This window comes from Marmota flaviventris, chromosome 7, assembly GCF_047511675.1.
Source record: "Marmota flaviventris isolate mMarFla1 chromosome 7, mMarFla1.hap1, whole genome shotgun sequence".
In the NCBI taxonomy this organism is placed as follows: Eukaryota; Metazoa; Chordata; class Mammalia; order Rodentia; family Sciuridae; genus Marmota; species Marmota flaviventris.
In genome coordinates this window covers 71,258,822-71,279,808 of record NC_092504.1, presented here as the reverse complement: position 1 = coordinate 71,279,808, position 20,987 = coordinate 71,258,822, and the positions used below count along the sequence as shown (strand labels likewise).

The following is a 20,987-nucleotide window of genomic DNA, read 5'->3' as shown; positions in this document are numbered from 1 at the left end:
CTAGGGGTTCTGATTTATTACGTCTTGGGTAGGTTTTAGCAATCTGTATTTTAAAAGAGGAGAGCAAAGAGTTGGAGCAAGACCATGTTTTAATGATGTTTGAGCTTCCAAATCAAGTACTAATTAAAGTTAGAACTTTGGATTTCATGAGCTGAAACATTTCCTTTTTGGTTGATTTATTAAGGTTAGGATTTCTGTTAATTGCAAATAAAATTACACTAAATAATATATTTGAACAGAAGTGAATCCTATAGACTGGTAAAAGTCATATTAGACATATGCATAAAAAGCTATACAAACACATCATTGGGCCCCTTGTCTGAGCTGAGGGGGCTAAAGAAGGAATTGAGGTGGCTGGGTTGGCTCCCACTCTGCCAGGTGAGGAAGTTAGGGACTTTGGGGACACTGACCTCTACTTTTTCTTTTTAAACGTCATTAAATTGAAACTTTGAAATCTATGCTATAATAATATTCCAAAGAACCTTCTAAAAGTGCCTTTTCATTCTCTTGACATTATTTTCTGAAGCTTGTCACTTTGATAAAGTTCAATGTATGAATTTTTATGTAATGGTTTTATTTTTGGTGTCATGTCTTAGAAATCTTTGCTTCATCTGAGGTCATAAGTATTTTTGTCCATATTTTCTTTTGGAAGTGTCATAATTTTAGATTTCACATTTAAGCATATGGCCCATTTTCGATAATTTTGTATATGATATGAGGTATGGATGAAGGTTTTTTGGTTTGTTTTGATTTGAATCAGATAATTCCAGAACTCTTTGTTGAAAAGACTAGAATCATCTTTGTACCATTGTTAAAATTAAATTGGCCACATATAAACAAGTAAGTCTATTTCTGTATATTCTGTTCTGTTCTCTGTTGTATGTGTTTAGCCTTTTACTAACATCATCCCAGCTTGGTTAAAGTAGCTTTTCTCATACTGCTGCTTACTGGCTCCATAAGATATTTTAAATTTGTAAACTTCAATGGCTTCATTTTATTTAATGCTTCTTTGTGATCACAGCCCTTACTTTGATGTGACCCAAGTGCTACTCATTAGTTTATCAGCAAACATTCGTAAGCTATATTGGGTTTCTGTCTGAATGATATTTAGAAGTCACTTACAAATGCAAATTTTAATATTAACCATCAGTTAACAAAAAATGTTTAAAGTAGGCTTTATTTGTTAAGTTAGTTTTAGATTCATAGCAAAATTAAGTAGAATATACAGAGATTTCCCATATACCCCTTATCCCCATACATGCACAGCTTACCCCATTATCAATATGCCTCATCAAAGTACTACATTTATTACAATTGATAAACCTACATTGACAGAGTATTATCACTGATGGTCAATGGTTTACATTAGGATTCCCTATTAGTGTTGTATATTCTAATGACCAAATTTGTAATGACATCTGTCAACCATTACAATACCATACAGAATAAATAGTATCACTCATCAAAAAATCTTCTATGCTCTACCTATTCATCCCTTTTTCTCTACTAACTCCTGGAAACCATTGATATTTTTCCTGTCTCTATTGTTTGCCTTTTCCAGAATGTCAGATTGTTAGAATCATATAGGTTGGTTTCTTTCTCTTCGAAATTGTTATAGTTTGGATCTGGAGTGTCCCTCAAACCCCATGGACCACCAGCTTATGGCACTATTGGAAGGTGATAGAATCTTTAGGAGGTGGATCCTGGTGGAAGGAGGTTAGATCATTGGTAGTGTGTCCTTGAATGAGATATTGTGACCCTGGGTCCTTCCTCTCTGTGCTTTCCTCCTGGCCACCATGAGGTGAGCAATGCTCCTGTGCTTCCACCATAATGTCCTGCTGCTGCAGGCCCAAAACAATAGGGCCCAGTGACCAAGGAATGAAAACTCAGAAATTACAAGCCCAAATAAACCTTTCCTCCTTATAAGTTGATTATCCTAGGTATTTTGTCACAGTGACAAAAAGCTAACACAGTAGTGTTCATTTGAATTTCCTCTACACTTTTTCATGGCCCATTGATTCTTTCTTTTCTTTTTCTTTCTTCTTTTGTACTGGGGATTGCACCCAGAGGAGCTTAACCACTGAGCTGCATCCCCAGCCCTTTAAATTTTTTTTTTGTTTTGAATAGGGTATCCCTAAGTTGCTTAGGGTCTCGATAAGTTGCTGAGGTTGGCTTTGAAATTGTTATCCTCCTGTCTCAAGCTCCAGAGCCACTGGGCTTAGAGATGTGGGCCACCACAATCGCTAGTTCATTTGCTTTTAGTGATGAATAATATTCCATTGTTTATATGTAGCACAGTTTGATCTCTTTGCCTACTGAAGGACTATAGCCCACATCCTGCATCAACAGAATCAGGGTCACTACGGGTGAACTGGGCTGGCAAAGAAAAGGCCACACAAACACAAAATACCTTTTTCAGAGATAAGGGATGGCTCTGCAATCTCAGGGGTCAGCTTCACACTGGGCAGCACTGGAAAGAGCAAGAGGAGCAAGGGAGGCAAGAGGCAAGAGGGCGAGCGCATGGGAACCCCTGTTTTTATTAGGGGAAAGTCATTCCATAGAATATTCCACCCAAATAAGGCAAGGGATTGTCTTACAACAAACAGGGGGTGTAGCCCAGTCCCATTGGGTGACGCCCAACCCCAGAGCTGCACTTCCTTGCCAAGTGAGGGTAAGGCCCACTTGTTTCACACTGCGTGTAATGCAAGTTCCATACCCCATTACTCAAGGCTAAGGGGGCGTGCTCAGCTCCTGTTCAGGGCGACCCCAACAAAGGACATCTAGTAAATTATAATTTGGCAATTATAAATAAAGCTGCTATAAATATCCATGTGCAAGTTTTTGGATGAACCCAAGTTTTCAATTGCTTTGGGGACACAGTTGCTGGATCATTTGATAGAAGCATGCAAGTAACTTATCTTAAAGTGCTTTATCACCTGTAATGAGTGAGAATTCCACTTGTTTCATGTCCTCCCCAGCTGTGAAGTTGTCAGTGTTTGGATTTTGATTATTCTAATACTTCAGCAGTAATATCTCATTTGCAATTCCTTGATGACATATGATGTGAAGCATTTTCATATGCTTATTTGCCATATACAACTCCCTTGGTGAGGTGTCTATTCAAGTATTTGGCCCATTTAAAACCAGATTGGTTATTTTCTTGTTGATGAGTTTTAAGAGATGTGTATTTTGGATAATAGTCCTTTGCCAGATACATCTTTTGCAAATATTTTCCTTCAGTCTGGCTTGTCTGTATTATTGTTTTTTAAAGTTTCCCCTTTTACTGAAGGTTTTGACTTTAGATATTAGCAAATGTATACTTTCTACTGACAAATGCATTTCAAAATAAATAATAATATTACATCGCCAAAGTCTATAAATTTTCATTTTGTTGTAAAACAATAATATAATAAATTTTCTTTATACTTAAATATATTCATTGCTCTCTGCCAATGAACTCTCTTCTCTGATAGATTAAGATATCCGGGAAAAGGTACAAAACAGAATGGTACTCTCTTTCAAATTATCAGTAGAAGATGGAGGAATTACTGGACCTCTTTCTGGTTCGTACAAGTTCTTTGACTCTGAGTTCGCCACCAGACAGTGGGCAGGTATAAACAATTATGTCCTCCTCTTTCCTCTTCTTTTGTCTCCTCTTCCCTTTGGTTCTCTTCCTCCCACTTCCCCTCCTCTTCCTCCTCGTTGATCTCTGTTACCTGAGGTAAAGTCTGAGGAAGTCTGGAGGGAAAAATATTCATGCTTCCCTATCTTATGTTTAGGAGAGGTTATACTCAAATTAGTTACTCGCTGCATAGTTATGTGAATATCCATTTTATTCTTTGTCTTCATTGGTATTTTAGTGAGAACTAGAAAAGGTACTATCACAAAAGACAGGCCATCTATCTTGTTTTGTAATCAAACTTTTAACTTTGGAATAATTATAGATCCATAGCAAGATCAAAGAAATATACGAGAAAGTCATGTGTACCCTACACCAAATCTTCCTCAGTGTTGACATCACTTTTTTTTTCTTTAATGTGTTTATTTGCCATCTGTACTTCCTCTTCAGTGAAATGTCAGGGAACATCTTTTGTCTATTTTTCAGTTGCATTGTTTGATTTTTAAATTCTAACTTTTGAGAGGTCCTTATTATGATACAATAATAATTGAAAAAGTTAATCTGAGTTTCTGATTTCCAGCACATAGCTCCTAAAATACTCAGATTCTCAGGAGTGACTGCTACTTTTCCTGTGTTAAATAGATGAGTGGTGGCTGGGTCCCTGAATAGCTTCAAGAGGGGGCTGGTTGCCAGAAAGAGCAAGCCATAATGAGAGGGTTGGGACTTTTCAGTCCCACTCCCTAACCTCTGTGGAGGGCAGAAGGGCTGGCAACCCAGTTTAATCACCATTGGCAAATGATCTAATCAATCATGCTTTACATAATAAAACCTCCACTAAAACCCCCTAAAACATGAGTTTCCAGGAATTCCGAATTGGTGATCACACAGAGGAGCTCAGAGGGCAGCACATTTGGAAAAGGCATGGAAGTTCTGCACACCCCCTCTCCCTGCCTTGCCTGATTCATCCATTCTATTCAGCTTTCCCTAAGTTGTACTCTTTATAACAAACCAGTAAACACAGGCAAATATGTTTCTGAGTTTTGTGTATTGTTCCAATGAGCTATTAAACCTGAAGAGAGTCATGGAAATCCTGATTTTGTAGCCACATTGGACATCAGTGTGGGTGTCCTGGGGACCTAAGTCTTGCAACTGGTATGTGAAGTGAGTTCAGTCTTATGAGACTGATCCCTTTAGCTTTTGGAGCCTGCTCTGACTCTTGAGTACTTTGTGTCAGACTTGAATTGAATGGTCAGACTCTTATCAGTGGCTAGGGAATTGGGACATTTATAATCTTGATATAAGTCCTTTGTGTGATGTGTGCTCTGGGTTTCTATTTGTTTGTTGACAGAATATAGGAATTTAATTGATTTTTGAGTTAATTCTGTATCCTGTAATTTTGCTGAACTCATTTATTAGTTCTGGGAGTGTCTGTATAGATTTTCAACATAATGATATTATCTAAAAATAGAAACAGTGCCTTTTCTTCTCTTCTAATGTATGTGTCTTTTATTTTTTATTTTTTTTGTCTGATTGCAGTGAGTTCTATCCAGTTCTGTATTGCATCCAGTTCTATGTTGAGCTGGAGTTGTGAGAGTGGACATCCATGCTTTGTTCTCCTCTTAGAGGAAAGGCACTTAGCCTAAGTATTTATCCCCAAGAATGATGAAACCTCTATTGGAGAATCCTCCCTGTCTCTTTCTAGCTTCTGGTCGTTTCCACAGTATGTGGTGTTCCTTGGCTCGCAGCAGTGTACCATCCATCTCTCCCTGAGCGTCTCTATTTGCACATAGCCTTCTTCGTATCAGGATATCTATCATATTGGTTTAGGAGCACACTGTGCTCCAGTATGACTTCATTGAACTAGTTAATTAGCTCTGCAACGAGTCTTTCCAAATAAGGTCGCTTACTGAAATACTGGATATTAGGTCTTTGATATCTCTTTTTTAAGGGAATACATTCAGCTCATAGTACTATCATTCCCTAATTACCTTTAATGGCTACAGGATCTGTGTGGTCTTTTACCTTTATTTCCTGATGTGAACATTTGTGTCTTTTAACTTCTTGTTTTTCCATCTTGCTAGAAGATTTTGAATTTACTTATTTTTTAAAGAATGAGCATTTTGTTTAATTTTCTTTGTTTTCAGTTTCATTGATCTCTATTCTTCTCCTTATTATTCCTTTTTTCTGCCCGCTCTGGACTTGTTTTGCTCTTCTTTTTCTAGTTTCTTGGGCTGGGATCTTAAATGGTTGTTTTTCTCATATGAGGGGTCTAGGAACTGCTGCATCAAAGAGGAATAAAGAGGAAAATGATGCATGTCCAGTGTTTGAGCTGCATCTAGAGGAAGGCCTGTATTACTTTTCCCTGCCTTCCAGAAGCAAAAGATCAGTACTTTTATTCAATAATATTAAAATAATAACTTCAAGTATAGCTTTGATATGTTATGAGCAACACTGGTGATAGAACACTTTAGGATCCTACTTTCGGATTTCTCGTTAGGGCTGCCTCACATTCTCATTATAGAACCTCAGAGAAAACTAATTTTTTATCTCTTTGGTGGCTACCTTATGCTTCTTTCAATGTGACAAGCTGAACATATTCAGCTTCATGGATCTCTAGGATTAATTTCATCTTAGGAGGGTATATTATTAGAGATTTAGGTCTAATGGACAATATCTAGCTGCTAGTTGGATTAAAATAACCATATCATATTAATCAGACATGAGCCACTATGGTATTTGGGAAAAAATAGGTAAGGTGAAGAAAGTGTTTAAAAATAACACTGAAGTTGAATTTGCAATGTTGCAGAGAATTTATGATTTGGGAATGGGTGTTTCAAGTGAAGAACATAATTGTGCTTCAAGTGTATGAATTTGCCATATTGGAGAAGTACAGAAAATTGCCTTGTGAATTTTCAAAGTAGAAAATAACCTTTTCCTCAATCTCCACAATGATGTTTTTAAAGTCCTCTTTGCATGCTTGGCACATATCAATATCAGAAAATTGCTCGTTACTGTTATTTGTCTGTGTCTGACTCCACAAGGCTAGACTGAGCACCATAGGAGACTTGGCTCTTAATGCTGCAATTGCAATCAAACAGTATTTGGAGACACTGTTACTAGGAGCATAGAAAATGGGAGTGACTGAGGGGAGAGGCCTTGTCAGGAACCAGCAAAAGAGTTTGAATCACAATTAGGTCATATAGTTGCTACAAGAGAATGATGAATAGATTCTCAGACTAAAGAACAACTACTCCAAAGTGAGTATCTACTATGGGGATATGGAAGGTGATGGGACATTGGTTTAAACATTGTTTTATAATTTATAATAATTTATGAATGCTGTTTCCATACTTTCATGAGCTGAAAAATGAAGAAACTGTTCTGACACTTTTGTATCAATAATATTTGAGATATTCTTCTATGGACTTTATTCATTATACATTCACTTTTATTCTGCCTACTCTTTCCTTCTCCTCTCAATTTTCCGAACATTTTCAAACCTTGTGAAAAGCTGAAAGAATAAGACATTTTGCCATACTCATTTTCTCTTTCTGTAAGCCACTTTGCTGACTTATTTTTTTAAAATAAATTTTATTTTGTATATTGAAGGTATACAACATGTTATGGGATATATACACACACACACATACATATATATTTCAAAAAGTTTACTATAATGAAGCAAATTAACGTATCCATGATCTCACATTTTTACCCTTTTCTTGTTTTGTCTTGTGGCAGGAAGGATTAAAATTTCATTTAGTAGGGATCTCATACATAGTATAATGGTATTAATTGTAGCCCTCATATTATTGTACATTGAATCTCTAGACTTATTCATCCTCTGTATCTGTTACTTTGCATCTTCTTACCTGCCTCTTCCCATTTCCTGCTAGTACTGTTTTTCCCCTTTTGAACCATTAGAAAGAAATATTCATCATAGTTTTCTTAAGAATAAGGACATTTGCTTTCATAAACAATGCAATACTATCACCTGAAAAATATACGATAATTCTACAAAATCATCTCTCATATTGTGCACAATCAGATCATCTGATCTCTACATTTTTTATAACTTTATGTATTTTTTTAATCCAAGAATCAATAAACAATCATTGGTTGGTTACACCCTTGGTTGTGTCTTTTAGACTTTGAATCTTCATGTCTTTTATGTCTCATTACATCAACTCCCTTTTTAAAGGACTAACAGATTTAGAAAATAAAAATTAAGGATGCTCAGTTAATTTGGATGTCAGATAAACAATAGATTATCTTTTAGTGTAATATGTACTATGTTTATACTAAAGGATGATTTGTTGTTCTGAAATTCAAACTTAACTGGACAGTCTATATTTTATTTGATAGCTCTTCTTTTTGGAAAGTCCATGGTGGATGTTTTATAAAATAGTTCAAATTCTGTATTTACCTATTTTTCAGTGATCTGATCCCGCTAATATTGTTTAGAGAAATATTTCATAGGTGATGTTGCATGCTTCTGATTTCATCACATTCTAGGAGACATATCTAATGGTCCCATTGATAAATCTAAGTTCAATACTGGATTAAAATGGTCACTACCAAATCATTCTAGTTAAAAACACCTTCCTCCTTTTGAAATTTTTGAGTAATTTGTGGGGTAATATATTGAGACCAAATGAATACCTGTTCCCAGTCACATTTTATGCACTGATTTTAACATTCACTAGTAGTAACTTCCTAAATCAATTATTACATTGTGGCTTGTGAAATTATTTTCTAATTTTATCATTTCTTCTGCGTTTATTATTAGTTTGTATTTGTCTGTAAAGAAATGTTCTCCTCCTAACCTCTCTCTACCCATCATTACATATAAGAAAGGAATTTAAAAATTCAATTTGTTACAATCTATTACTACATTTTTCTTTTTACTACTTATTTCAATAGCTGGTGTTTGGTCAATGGAGAGTCCCTGCTCTTTAGTACCATGAATAGGAGTCCAGGTTGTCTTTGAGTGCTTGTTTTCATTCTGTCATAAAAAAATGTCCCAGGCTTACTTTGTACTCTTCTTACCAGGAATTAGGCTTTTTTCTAATAAGCCTGTCCAACTATCAGTTAGTTTACTACCATTCTGCTCCAAATCCATTGCCTCTCTTCTGCTTCCTCATCTTGCTGCACAATGCCGATCTTTGTCAGTAGAGGGCGCTGGAGGGACATTGAAGAACCGGCCCTCTCCTGCGTTCCGGGTGTCCTTGCTCTTCTTGCTTCTAAGGCACAGCTGCCAGCTTTGGTGCTAACTCTCCAGCTTCCTGCTCAGCAGCCCTGCCCCACGATTTCCTACTCGCCAGCCTCTGTTTTCTAGCCGCTTGTGGTCAGTATCCTGTTTACCAACTTCAGCCCACCCGCTGTGGACCGGACACAACAAACTTCTCTACCATCTCCTGGGCTGTCCCTGCACCCTTTCCAATAGGCATGAGTCTCTGCTTAAATTGTTCCTTATCTCATCCCTATGCCCTCACCAAATTTGTCTTTTATCCTCTCTGGTTAACCTCTTATTTCTAGTTAATAATTTTTTATGTTCAAGTTTCCCTGTTCAAATTACTGGTGAATTTTCTGTTGTCTGAACCTTGACTGATAAAGAAGTGTTCCAGAGACTGGTGTTTGGTACCACTACTGAAAGATGTGATTTCGGGATAAACTTGGTGATGCCCTAGGATTTGAGCACAGTGCTGAGCAGTGTTCCTGACAGGAAATGAGATGTTTGCATTCTCTGGCATGTATGGATTACACAATTACTAGGCTATCAGCTGCAGTTAATTGTGATGAAGTGCCAATTGAAGCAAGTACATTGGGGGCCCAAAAGGCTGGGGCACTTGACTAATGATGCCTACCAGGACTGTGGTATGGGATTGCCTTGTCATAATAGAAAAGTTTTTCTGATACTCAGATTTAATGGAACCCACTCATCTATTTGTCTAATGTTTTAATGGCTTCCTTTTAAATTTAAATCTCTGATGTATTTGGATATTATTTTGATATATGGTGTAAGATATGGTTCCAATTTTTATCTTTGCCCAAATGGATATCAAGCCACTCAAACTCATATATTGAAAAGTCTATCTTTTCCTAAGTGGTCTTGGATGTCACCTTTTTCATATATTAATATCCCATATGTGCTTGAATCTGTTTTTGAACTTACTGTTCCCTTCCACAGATATCTGTCTATTCATGTGCCAGTACCACACATTTCTTTTAGAGTCTTTATAGTATGTATTAATATTGGTTAGAACTGCCTTGTTGCTGTAATTTTTTAGAATCTGTCTTCATATTTTTATGCTTATTTTTCCATATAAACTTTAGAAGCAGCTTGCATAGCTCCAGGAAAAATTTTTACTTTTATTGTTTATTGGAATCAAATTACATGTGTATATTGCGTGCAGAGAACTGACATTTTTATGATGTTGAATAGTGCAATACAAAAAATAAATGCTATCTTTCCATTTGTTCAAGTCTACTTCTTTGGCTTTTAGGAGTGTTTTAGTTTTGATAATATCATTGTTTATACATTTTCTATTAAGTATTTTATTTTTTTCTGTATTAATGACACATCTTCTAAATGTTGGGGGGCATGTTTTAGGTCTATTTTATATCATACTAACTTACAGAATTTATTAGTTATCATATTCAGTATTGATTCTTACCTAAATAGAGATATAATTTGGCCAATTCTCATGCTTAATATCATAAATTTGTATCTCAATATGGTGCCAAACAGTGGTGGAGATAGGGAGCATATTTGCTTTGTCCTTGATCTTAAAATGGGAATGCCTCTAATGTTTCTCCACTGAGGATGATACTGGTTTGGGGGCTGAGGCATAAAATATTTCATCATATTTAGAAAGTATCCCTTAACTTTTGTGTTACAAAATTAGGAATGAATGTGGAATATGTCACAAGCTATATAACATGTTATTACTTGCTCACTATTATTTCATTTTTCTCTTCATTTATTCCAATTCACTGAGGGAAGTATGTCTTACTTGTCCATTGATACTGGCTTTAACCATGTGACATGCTTTGAACAATGGAATTTGATTAAAGAAGTAGTGTTTCAGTTCTGAGTGCAACACATCATGTTTCTGCTCACTCCTCTTGTGTTTCTGCTCCTACCATCAGGACTTGCCTTGGGACAGTTGCTGTTCCCAGACTGAGAGATGTGGAGCACAACTAAATCCATCCTGCACCCTCAAGCACCACCACTCTGGTCAACTACAAACTGGGGAAGAAGAAAAGTAAATAGTAGCTGTTGCAAGGCCCTGAGAGTGTATCCTGCTTATTATTGCCACTGAAAGAGCTTACAAATATAAAGTCTTTTTTATCATCTATAAGTCTAATCACATGACATTTTTCTCCTTAGACACAAACATATGTGAATTATAGGAATGACCTTACTTATATTGAAGCACCATTGTGCTAGAATAAATTTTCTTTGATTTTGAGAGGTTCTTTGAGCTTGATTTTACATTCTGCTTGCTGGTATTTTATTTAGGAGTTTTCCAGTGCTAGTCATGAATAAGATTGGTCTATAGTTTTTTATGTGTGTGTGTGTGTGTGTGTGTGTGTACATGCATATCTGCATGCAATCTTTTTCAGGATTGATTGTAATAGTGGAATAAAGATCATTTGAGAGATGTTTTTTATTTTATTTTCTACTACAATTTGAGTGGCATTGGGACTATCTGATTTTCGACAATTTGATAGAATTCTCCTGTCAAATCATTTGGAACTAGTTTTTTATAGCTAATTCTTTATATTTTTTATAGTTAACTTTTTCTCTTTCCTCAATGGAAATTTGCATGTTTATTTCTGAACATTCCAGAGTTGATTTTGGTATAGAGATGACTCCTGATGGTTTGACTTAAGATTTTTCAACTTATAACAGTATGAAAATTATACACGTTCAGTAGAACTCACACTATGAATTCCCATGGTGATGATACACAGTATGATGATCTCTTGTGATGCTGGGTAGTTGCAGTGAGCCATAGGAACCAGTCATCCATGTGATCAGGAGGGAAAGCAGCTGATGCTGCACAGTATACAGTGTTGCTAAGCTGGGATGTTTGGTATTTTGTTCATTGAGTACAGTTTTGACTTATAATATATTTCAAAGGCTCAGTGGGTTTATCTGAATGGAACTTCATCAAATGTCAAGGAGAGCCTGTGTTGTTTTCCAAGAAAAGGATCTAAGTCATCTAGGTTTTCCTTTTGATTTGAATACAGTTGTGACAAATAGTTTCTTTTGATTTTTGAGGTGTTCTAAGTTTCATTGTCTATCTCCTTGTTTTTATTTCTTATTTGTGATTTCTGCTTTTTTTCATTATTAGGTTGGCTACTGGTTTATCTATGTTGTTGATTTTTTCCCCAAAGTCCTAGTGTTTTGATTTATTAGTTTCTTTTTATCCGGTTCTCTATCTCATTACTTTTACTTCTCGTACTACCATTTCTTTTCTTTTTCTTGTTTTGTAGCTCTTTTCTAATTTTTAAGACTAGAGCTCAATTCACTTATTTTTATTCTTTTTGTTTTGTTGCAAGGATGTAAAGCTATCAGTATTCCTGTGATTATTTGATTAACTGTATTATATTGATTTTTGTCTTCAGTGTTTCTTTTGAAAATATCCTACAGTTTTAATTTTTCCTCTTTTATCCCAAGGGAAAATAGGCAATTTTTGAATTTCTAAATGGAATATCAGGTTTCAGAAAGAGCAGAAGAGCAAAACATGGAATTGAAGAAGCCTGCTCTACTCAGTCTTCCATAAGTTTTAGTTTTAATGAAAATTTGAATTCTGATTATACTTGAAACAGCATTTAAAATGTTTCTGTTACAAAGGGTCTGTCTCTTTCTTATCTAAGAGTGATCAGAATAGCTATCAGACCTGCACAAGGTTTCATCAAAGGCAGGAAATAAAAAAGTTGACTGAACAAATTTAATGAGTTGTGATGAGAAAAAATACAATGGATTTGTGATTGCATCTAGGCTTTTGTTAGTTTCTGTATCAGCTATGTTAAAATTAGTAAAAAGACTTTTTTGGTGTGGCTGGAGGCATTATAGCTGAGTATCAGCTCCCAGACCCTGGTTTCATTGGCTAGGAACTTAAGCTCAGCCAGAAAATGGTCAGTGGATCCTGTCTCTGACCCCAGCAGGATCTCTATCAAATTCAGCAGATTCATTAAAATGGTTACATGTTACTAATTCCATGACTACTGTGGGAAAGCAAATAAACAATTGACTCCACCATATTCATTACATTCAGATACAGGATTTATTCACACCAACAAAAATAATCACAACAAAATATACACTCATTAAAAAAAAACAAAAGATTAAAGTGACATAAAATGTTATATTCTCTTAAGTGTGTATAAGTATCTTTTGCTTCTATATACCTTTCTATTCATAAAAGAATAACAAATATTAAAATACAGTGATAGTTTGCATTTTTTCAATAGAAAAGATGTAGACAACATGCTGAAGCTTTTAGGTTACAAGGGTGTTACCATGACAAAGCTACAAGCTAATGATCAAAAACATTATCTATTTCCTGATCCACATATCCATTCACCCACTAAACTGAGAAATAAGCATTGAGTATTGTCTTTCAATCTCTATAATGTATGTTTTCTTTTTACTAATAGTAAAGTATGAAATTGTACATTTTTTTCCCTTCTCTTTTTAATTGACCTCAGAGGATGCACTCTCTATTTCATGAGAAACACGAAATATCAGGTGTTTATCTTCTTCCTTACTCTTAGGGTCTAGGACTAGCTTGTCTTCATTACTATGAGATTCGTGGCTTTGGAATTCCTGACTGACTCTGGAACTTTCCTGACTGTCAATCACATCAGAGTGCTCACTGCTGTTATCACGCGCGTTCCTCTTGTATTCCCTGGTCTGCTCTTGGCTGTGGGTTTCCACACTGTGGTCATCCGGCTGACTGGTTTCATGACTATCCTTCCCATGGCTATCCCAATCAGAGGGCACTTTCAGGCGGTGGGCAACAGGGATGGCCTTGTGAGCGTCATTCAACTCTGCGCTCTCCATGTGTGAGGTGAGGTCCTCGTCTGTAGCATCAGGATACTGAACCATAGCACAGACAGAAGAAGAATGATATGAACAGTCAAGGATTTGAACATTAGAATTCTTTTTATCTCTCTGTAATGTTTAGGCCAAATTATACTGAACATTGTCTAAATTTGGTTGAAGGAAATAATAATTTAGCATGTTGCTAAGTACTTTACCAGTCCCTTTCACATAAGTCACGTCCTTGAGTTAATAAGGTACATCATTTACCTATATAATGAAACCTTTGAGGTAGTCTCATTATCTCCAATTTACATAAAGAGAACACAAATCTGAGAGTTAAATTATGAAAAGAATACTAAGTGTGAAGCTAGGCCATATCTTGATCCTTTGCCTCTGGGTTCAACACAGAGACTCTAAAATTCCTCTTAGTTATAAAGAAGTGAACACCATATTTTGCAAATAATCATTGTTTTCTGAAGTCTTTTTTTAATCTAAAAAAAGTAATTATATCAAATGCTTTGGAGACAGAATTTGGACACATAGAATTGTGTTGGAGTGGAAAAATTTGGAAGAAATTGTGTAAACTTAAAAACCACCAAGTGGAAAAAGTTTTGTATTTAATGATCATAAAGTAGATTATTAATAATTGTTTGCTTGCTTGCTGAATGATAAAGAAGTATGCAGACTCTGGTTTCCTAGAACTGAACTCTCTTTATTGCCATGTGTCTTTTAAAGGATTTACCTGGACTTCAGAAATGTAGAACTTCTTAGACTTTGACCTCACTCCATAATCTACACTATCTCCTCGGCCATCATAGGTTTCTACTGTAGGGACAATCTGAGTGAAAACCGGGGTGTCTGGACCATCAGTGGGAGATTCAGTGACCACTTCATCTGATTCATCGGAATGGTGAGACTCATCCGAATGGTGAGAATCATCATCATCGGAGTCATCTGAGTCAGTAGAGTCCTGGTTGTTCACGTGGTCTCCATCATCGTCATCATCCACATCGTCCATGTGGTCATGGCTTTCATTGGACTTACTTGGGAGGGTCTAAAAATCAAAACAATACAACAAATTAGTGTCTCTGATTTTTATTTTCCCTCAGCTTTTATTGTGCATTAGTTTTTAATTTTTCTTTTATTTCATTTCACAATCTTTGCAATTACAATATACTCTATGAAGTGAGTGTCTTCCAATGTCTCTTTTAACACAATGATAAGTGAAATATGCTCTAAGGTACTTTTCTTACTTTCCAGTAAAAAATCATTTTCGAAGATATTTCTAAGACAAATATTTGAGTATAATATTCATGTTACAACATTGCTTTGTCTATACATGTTAGACATTATTCATTTTACAAATTAAATGATGTAGTAGAAATAGAGACATAATTGTAAGGTTGATTTTTCTATTTGAAATGAAAATTTTGAAGCTATCAGAGAATTCATATTTTAATGTGTATATAAAACCTATAACCACATCCCTATTATCATGTATAATAAAAAGATGACTCTGCTATGCATATGTGTATAAACCACAGCTTAAATATATCCACTGAATTAATCATTAAATGTCTATTAAAATTCTAATCAGCCAATAATGTATCATTCATCTAACTTTCCTTATTAGCGATTTTTAGCATATACAAGTTGAATCTTAATGTAAAATAGATTTATCTCCTTGCTCAAAAAATACATTAATAGTCTTAATAAAAAGAATAGTTATCAAACCAACTATTATGTTAAGAACAAAAATATTCTAAAGGCAAAAAACCTTGACTTTGGTAAACATTAATCCCATGTTTATCAGATACTGTATAAGACATCTTTGAAAAACCTTAAATAAATGGCAAGAAGCTTAATGTTTCAAGTAATAGGCATTAGTAGACATTTTCTGCAACACTACACTTCTCTGAGGAAGAGATTCCAGGTAACAGCTTCTTCCATGTCTCAAGTGATGGGTCCTTGATGAAAGTGAGAATTTACCTCTTGTTTAAAGTCATCCCTTTCTTCAGAGGACACAGCATTCTGGAGGAGGAAGTGACATGTTAGTGTACATCATACATGCTCAGTTTTTTTTATTCAAAATTAATTTTTTCAGTCCAAAAAAGGTCGTATTTTTTAGCCTCAGTAGTCGATGTCTTTGAGTGGAAAAGGCCAACATGCTGACCAACTGGTGTCCTGAGCATGCATTTCCCAACAGGTTGGAAGGACCATTTTACCAGTCTGAATGACCTAGGTGGTAGGTCACTATTGTTTTAGTTTTGAGAAATTTAGGAATACCTTTGGGGCTAGGAGATTCTGCTTCTGTGATGGATCAGGCTTTAGCCATGTGGCCACAGCATCTGGGTGTTTGTTGTAAAGCTATGAAAAGGTGCATATTTGTCAATATTTTAAAAAGAAAAAGAAAGAAAGAAACCCAGGAATATCGAAATGTTATGCAGCTATATCCAACTATTGAAAAACAACTATACTAATCCTGATGGATAAATATAATATGCATTCATCTAAATATATTTTAGATACCCTTTTTATAACTTACTTTTACTTGTAGATTCATTTATTGAACTTAATAGAACCTACTAGGGGCCAAGAATTCTTTCAAAGTGTTTTACAAATATTAATTTGCTTGATTCCTTTAATCCCCTATGAGAATATTTACCACTAGTTTCCGCATCTTACAAATAAGGAAACTCAGTCACAATGTGGTTAATAGATAATAAGAGGCAGATTCAGGGTTCAAATTCAGGCTTACTAGCCCTCAAAACTGATTTTAACACCACACTTTGCTGTTCTATCTCTGCTGGATAAATTTCTCTCTCTGATGAAGCACCCCTGGAGCAGAGATGCACTTAATTTCCGTTCATCTTCACTGTTCTTTTCTTCTCAGAACAAAGATAAACTCTCTAAGGCAATGCTGTCTCATATAGTATCTTTAACCACATGTGGTTATTTAAATCTAAGTTAATTACAATTTTTAAATATTTAAAAATTTTACTTCCTCAGTTGCATGAGCCACATTTTGAATTATTAATAGCCACCTGTGTCTAGTGGCTGTCTTATCAGATAGTGAGAAATACAACAAAAAAACAACATTGCACATAAGTTCTATTGCTCTAATGTGACAAAAATGTAAGTGGAATGGGCTTTCCTTTAGCCAAGTTAATCTATCTGGAAAGTAACGATAGATCAATGCAGAGAAGTAGAAATTGCTCTGGTGAGTGTCATCTGACAGGCTGTATTGCCCCGGCCCAATCACTTCACAGCTCTGTCATTTGAAAATGAGAACCCTGGGGGTGCCACACAGTCCCCTCTACAGCCACGTGGAGGAGAGGTGAGCAGGGAAGGAACTAGACAGTAAGACTTAGGATTTCTCTCATGGCTGACTCTAAACAGAGCAGCTTAATATTGGGCTTCTCTGAAGATTTTGCTGAAAGAAGAGGTTGCTGGCCTGAAAAAGATGAAAAAATTACTGCGATATATATTGTTTTTTCTTGATGGCATATGTATACAGGCCCAGGTAGACTATAAGTTAAATCTATAATTGAAAAAGTCACATGAAGAAAATATAAACAAAATCAACAGACTAAGAAACATTCAGAGCCCAGGCGTGATGGCACATCAGTAATCCCAGCAACTCTGGAGGCTGAGGCAGGAGAACTGCAAGTTTTGAGGCCAGCCTCAGCAACTTAGTGACACCCACAGCAACTTAGCAAGGCCCTATCTCAAAATTAAAAAAAATAACAGACTGAGGATGTAGCTCAGGGTAAAGTGCCTCTAGGTTCCTTCCCCATAATAAAAAATAAAATTAAATTTAAAACTTTTTTTAAAAATTCAGTGATCCTCACACTCCCAGAGAAACACTCCCAGTGCTCATCTTCAGGACTGTATCCTTACAGACTTTCTTGTATTTCCTACCAGCTCCTCTAAATGTCTGGGATTCTGGAAGGCTGAGCTTCTAAAGACCATTTAATGATACACTGCCATGACTTCATGTGTCCTTTAAACATGCATCCTGACACACCTGCACACACTCACACACCACACACAGCTGGATCACACACAGACTAAGAAAGAACACCTCTCTGCTGTCTTCATTAAGCAATCTAACTGCCATGACCCCAGGCAACTCTACACTGGCCTCTATTCTGTTCATCTGGAATTGAACTCTGTGTGCCTTTTTGTCCAAAATCCTCTGGACAAGGCCTACTTGTTATTCCTCTGGCACAGTTTCATCTATTGTGGAGGGGCAGGTACCTCTGCAATGGTGGTCAAATAATTGTAAGAAAGCATTTGGTTTGGTCTTATGCTTGGTTAGAAAATGTGATCTAAAGTCAGCTGATGAACACAATAGATACAAACAGCATAAATAGACTTTCACAATGGGCTTCTTATTAAAATCTTAGGCAATGCTGTGACTATTATGGTCATACCAACAGTTCTAACATCTGAGGTGAATTTTAAACTCATTGTTTCACAAAATAAAGCAAAGGATGGAATTTTCTGCTTCTCCAACAGCATATTGACTTGTAGGAAAAAAAAACATAATTTTACAGAACCAATTTTGTATAATTGACAATGGCCCAGAGCATTATGTTATTATATGAAAACATCTAGTTTTATGAGACTATTCATTAAAAAGTATACCATTCTTGCTACTGGCTTAGATCTAGACCAGGCAGTCATAAATACTTACAAATTCATAGGATTGAATACGAAGATAAAATTGCAACAAATATGTTTACAGCACCTCTTGCAAAAGTTGCATAATTTAACTACATGATAAACCTAAAACGTGCTTACCTGCCTTTCTTCAGAGCTGCCAGAATCAGCCTGTTTAACCTTTCAGAGAGAAAAGATGGAAAAGAAATTGCAGTGTGAAAGTGTTCCTAGTACAGGGAAGCACATGATTTATTTGTTCTCAAGAATTTTAAGATTCAGCTGTACTCACTGGGAAGGAGTAGGCGATGCCTAGTAGGCAAAAGAAAATCACTGCAAATCTCATGGTAGTGACCTTTCCTGCAAAACATTTGTAAGGAGGATTTACTATTTTCATAAGTTAAGACATACTTTTAGATGCTGCCACTTTACAGAATAATCACAAATAAAATATATCCTACAAAATATTTTCTGTTGCTTCTAGAAAACTTTTCTTTTTAATATTCAAATCCTTTGAGTTAATATTTGTATTGCCACCCCTTTTCTCCATTTCTCACTACTAGCAAGGGAGAAATTTTACAACTCTATATTTATTCAACTTTTAAATTTAGAGTTCCAGAGATTATACAACAATTAGCTAATATGTTCATCTATCTAAATCTCAGATCAACAATTTTAATAATTAAAAAATAAACTAGAGTGTGGAATATTTATTTTTCAGGGAAGAAAAACACAAAGAGAAAATAAAAGTATAAAAGAAAATTTGCTTTCTCCATTTTTCCAACATGTATTTCAAATGTGAATTTTAATTTACATTATTAAGGTGTTGCTTATTTGCCATGAACTATCTTTGAAGTTATTTAATAAAGTATTCTAGAAATTTAAAATGAGCAAAGAAACACTGAAAACAGTTAACAGATTTTCTGTTTGGGATCACGAGTCTACAGTTGGTGAAAATGTTAACATGCAAAAGTAAGATATTCAGAAAGGGTTTTATTTTTCCTTAAAAATGAGATAAATAATTTTTAAAATAGCCTCATCAGTAGTTTATATTAGCATGAAAGATTCTTCTTGTTTTAATTTCCTCCATGATCATCTAGTCCCTTATAGTGATGTAGCCATACTTATCCCAAAGGGATGTAAAATTTTACCTTCTGAATAGAAGCATTGGTTTCACGTCCTTTGAGAACCCCTGGAAGTATTTTTTAGTTTTACATATGACCGGCTTTCAAAATACCTGGAAACCTTTGATCCAGGAGACCTGTCATGTATCTGACCTGCTTATTCAAAAGACTAGAACAATAAAAGTCTGATTAACAGCCTTACAGTTAATACTATTTTCCTTACAACTTGGATTTCCCCATGAAATTCATCTGAACGCACACACCATGGCACAGTAGCCAGCTGCAGGCTTACCTTGGCTGGTGTCCGGTGGAGAAGGCTGAGAATGACCTGAGAGACCAGTGCCAGAAGATGCTGTGCTCTCTGGCTCCTCTTCCTGCTGCTGACAACCCTAACCTCCCAGTATTTAAATGCTGCTCCAGACGTTCTCCATCAACTCCGGGAGGCGGAGAAATGTGTCATGAGGTTTTTGCCACTGCCCAGCCCACCTGCTCCCACACTTCCCCCTCTGGTTTTGTGGTTGAAAAAAAAATAACCACACACACACACACACACACACACACACACACACACACACATCTACAGTTAAAACATTACTTATGTACAATATCATTAACTAGATTTTTCATTTAGGGGATTGGCACTCAGCCTCCTGGAAGAGCAATTAGGGGTTCCATAAAAAAGGGAAAAGTAAATAGTTCTTACAAAGATTTTATTTTATAGTTTCTCAATGAGTAGGATAAAAAAGATTAATGTAAATCAATCCTAAATGAAATGAAATAGGATGGATTTTATTTTTGGTTTCATTTATAGATAAGGCATATCTCCAAGCACATTTGCCTCTACCATTATACTTTGATTAGATTAGAAGGCTATTGTTCAGGCAGACAAAGACTTCAGAAACATTCCTCTCTCCATCACTACCCAATAGCTCAATTTTGTGATTTAAAGTTTGCAGCAGCTTGTCACTAGATAAATGACATTAGCGACATTGAAATTCCTGTTCTTGCCCTTCAAGTTGGACTTCCAAGTGACCTTTCAAAGACATGGATCTTGTGCCGAATTGTTTAGAGATGAGGAATCCAATAGCTATATGACTATATAAATAGAAGAAGGGGAATGTACCCTGGATGTTCCAGAAGTAAAGCTGTTTTAGACTGAGAGCTGGAAAGTGAAGCTTCAGGAGCCAGACTGTGACTTGCAGTCCCACTGTATCACTAATGACCTGTGTGGCCTTGGGCAAATCCCTTAGCTACCTATGCAGTTTCCTCACATATAAATTGCAGATGTTATTATCTAGCTCATAGGACTGTTGAGAAGTTCAAGTGAATTCGATATGTAAAACTAACAATGCCTGGCACACACTAGATGCAAATGCCCTGCCTATTTTAAGGATCATGAGTGTGTTAACTATTAATGAAATTTATAGCAGGAGGAGGTTGTAGTGCTTTGTCATGCTTTTCGGTGGAATATGTCATCAGGATGGGCAGTAAGGTGAGATGTTTAAATTATGTACATTAAAGA

The 20,987-nt window shown here is 35.8% G+C and overlaps 1 protein-coding gene across 2 annotated transcripts; it reads right to left on the bottom strand.

The window, feature by feature from the left end:
- Nucleotides 1-12,937: 12,937 nt before the first annotated feature.
- Nucleotides 12,938-19,851, bottom strand: Spp1 (secreted phosphoprotein 1). 2 transcript variants are annotated; one of them, XM_027939833.2, is made up of 7 exons: nucleotides 19,758-19,851; nucleotides 18,634-18,701; nucleotides 18,486-18,524; nucleotides 15,966-16,046; nucleotides 15,669-15,710; nucleotides 14,422-14,733; nucleotides 12,938-13,733 (listed from the first exon to the last, which is right to left on the bottom strand). In XM_027939833.2, exons 2-7 carry the CDS (start codon nucleotides 18,685-18,687, stop codon nucleotides 13,329-13,331), a joined length of 933 nt encoding a protein of 310 aa, XP_027795634.1. In that variant the 5' UTR covers nucleotides 18,688-18,701; nucleotides 19,758-19,851; the 3' UTR covers nucleotides 12,938-13,328. The 2 variants fall into 2 exon arrangements, with proteins under 2 accessions (XP_027795634.1, XP_027795635.1); XM_027939834.2 differs by lacking the exon at nucleotides 15,966-16,046 and having other exon boundaries at nucleotides 19,758-19,837.
- Nucleotides 19,852-20,987: the final 1,136 nt, after the last annotated feature.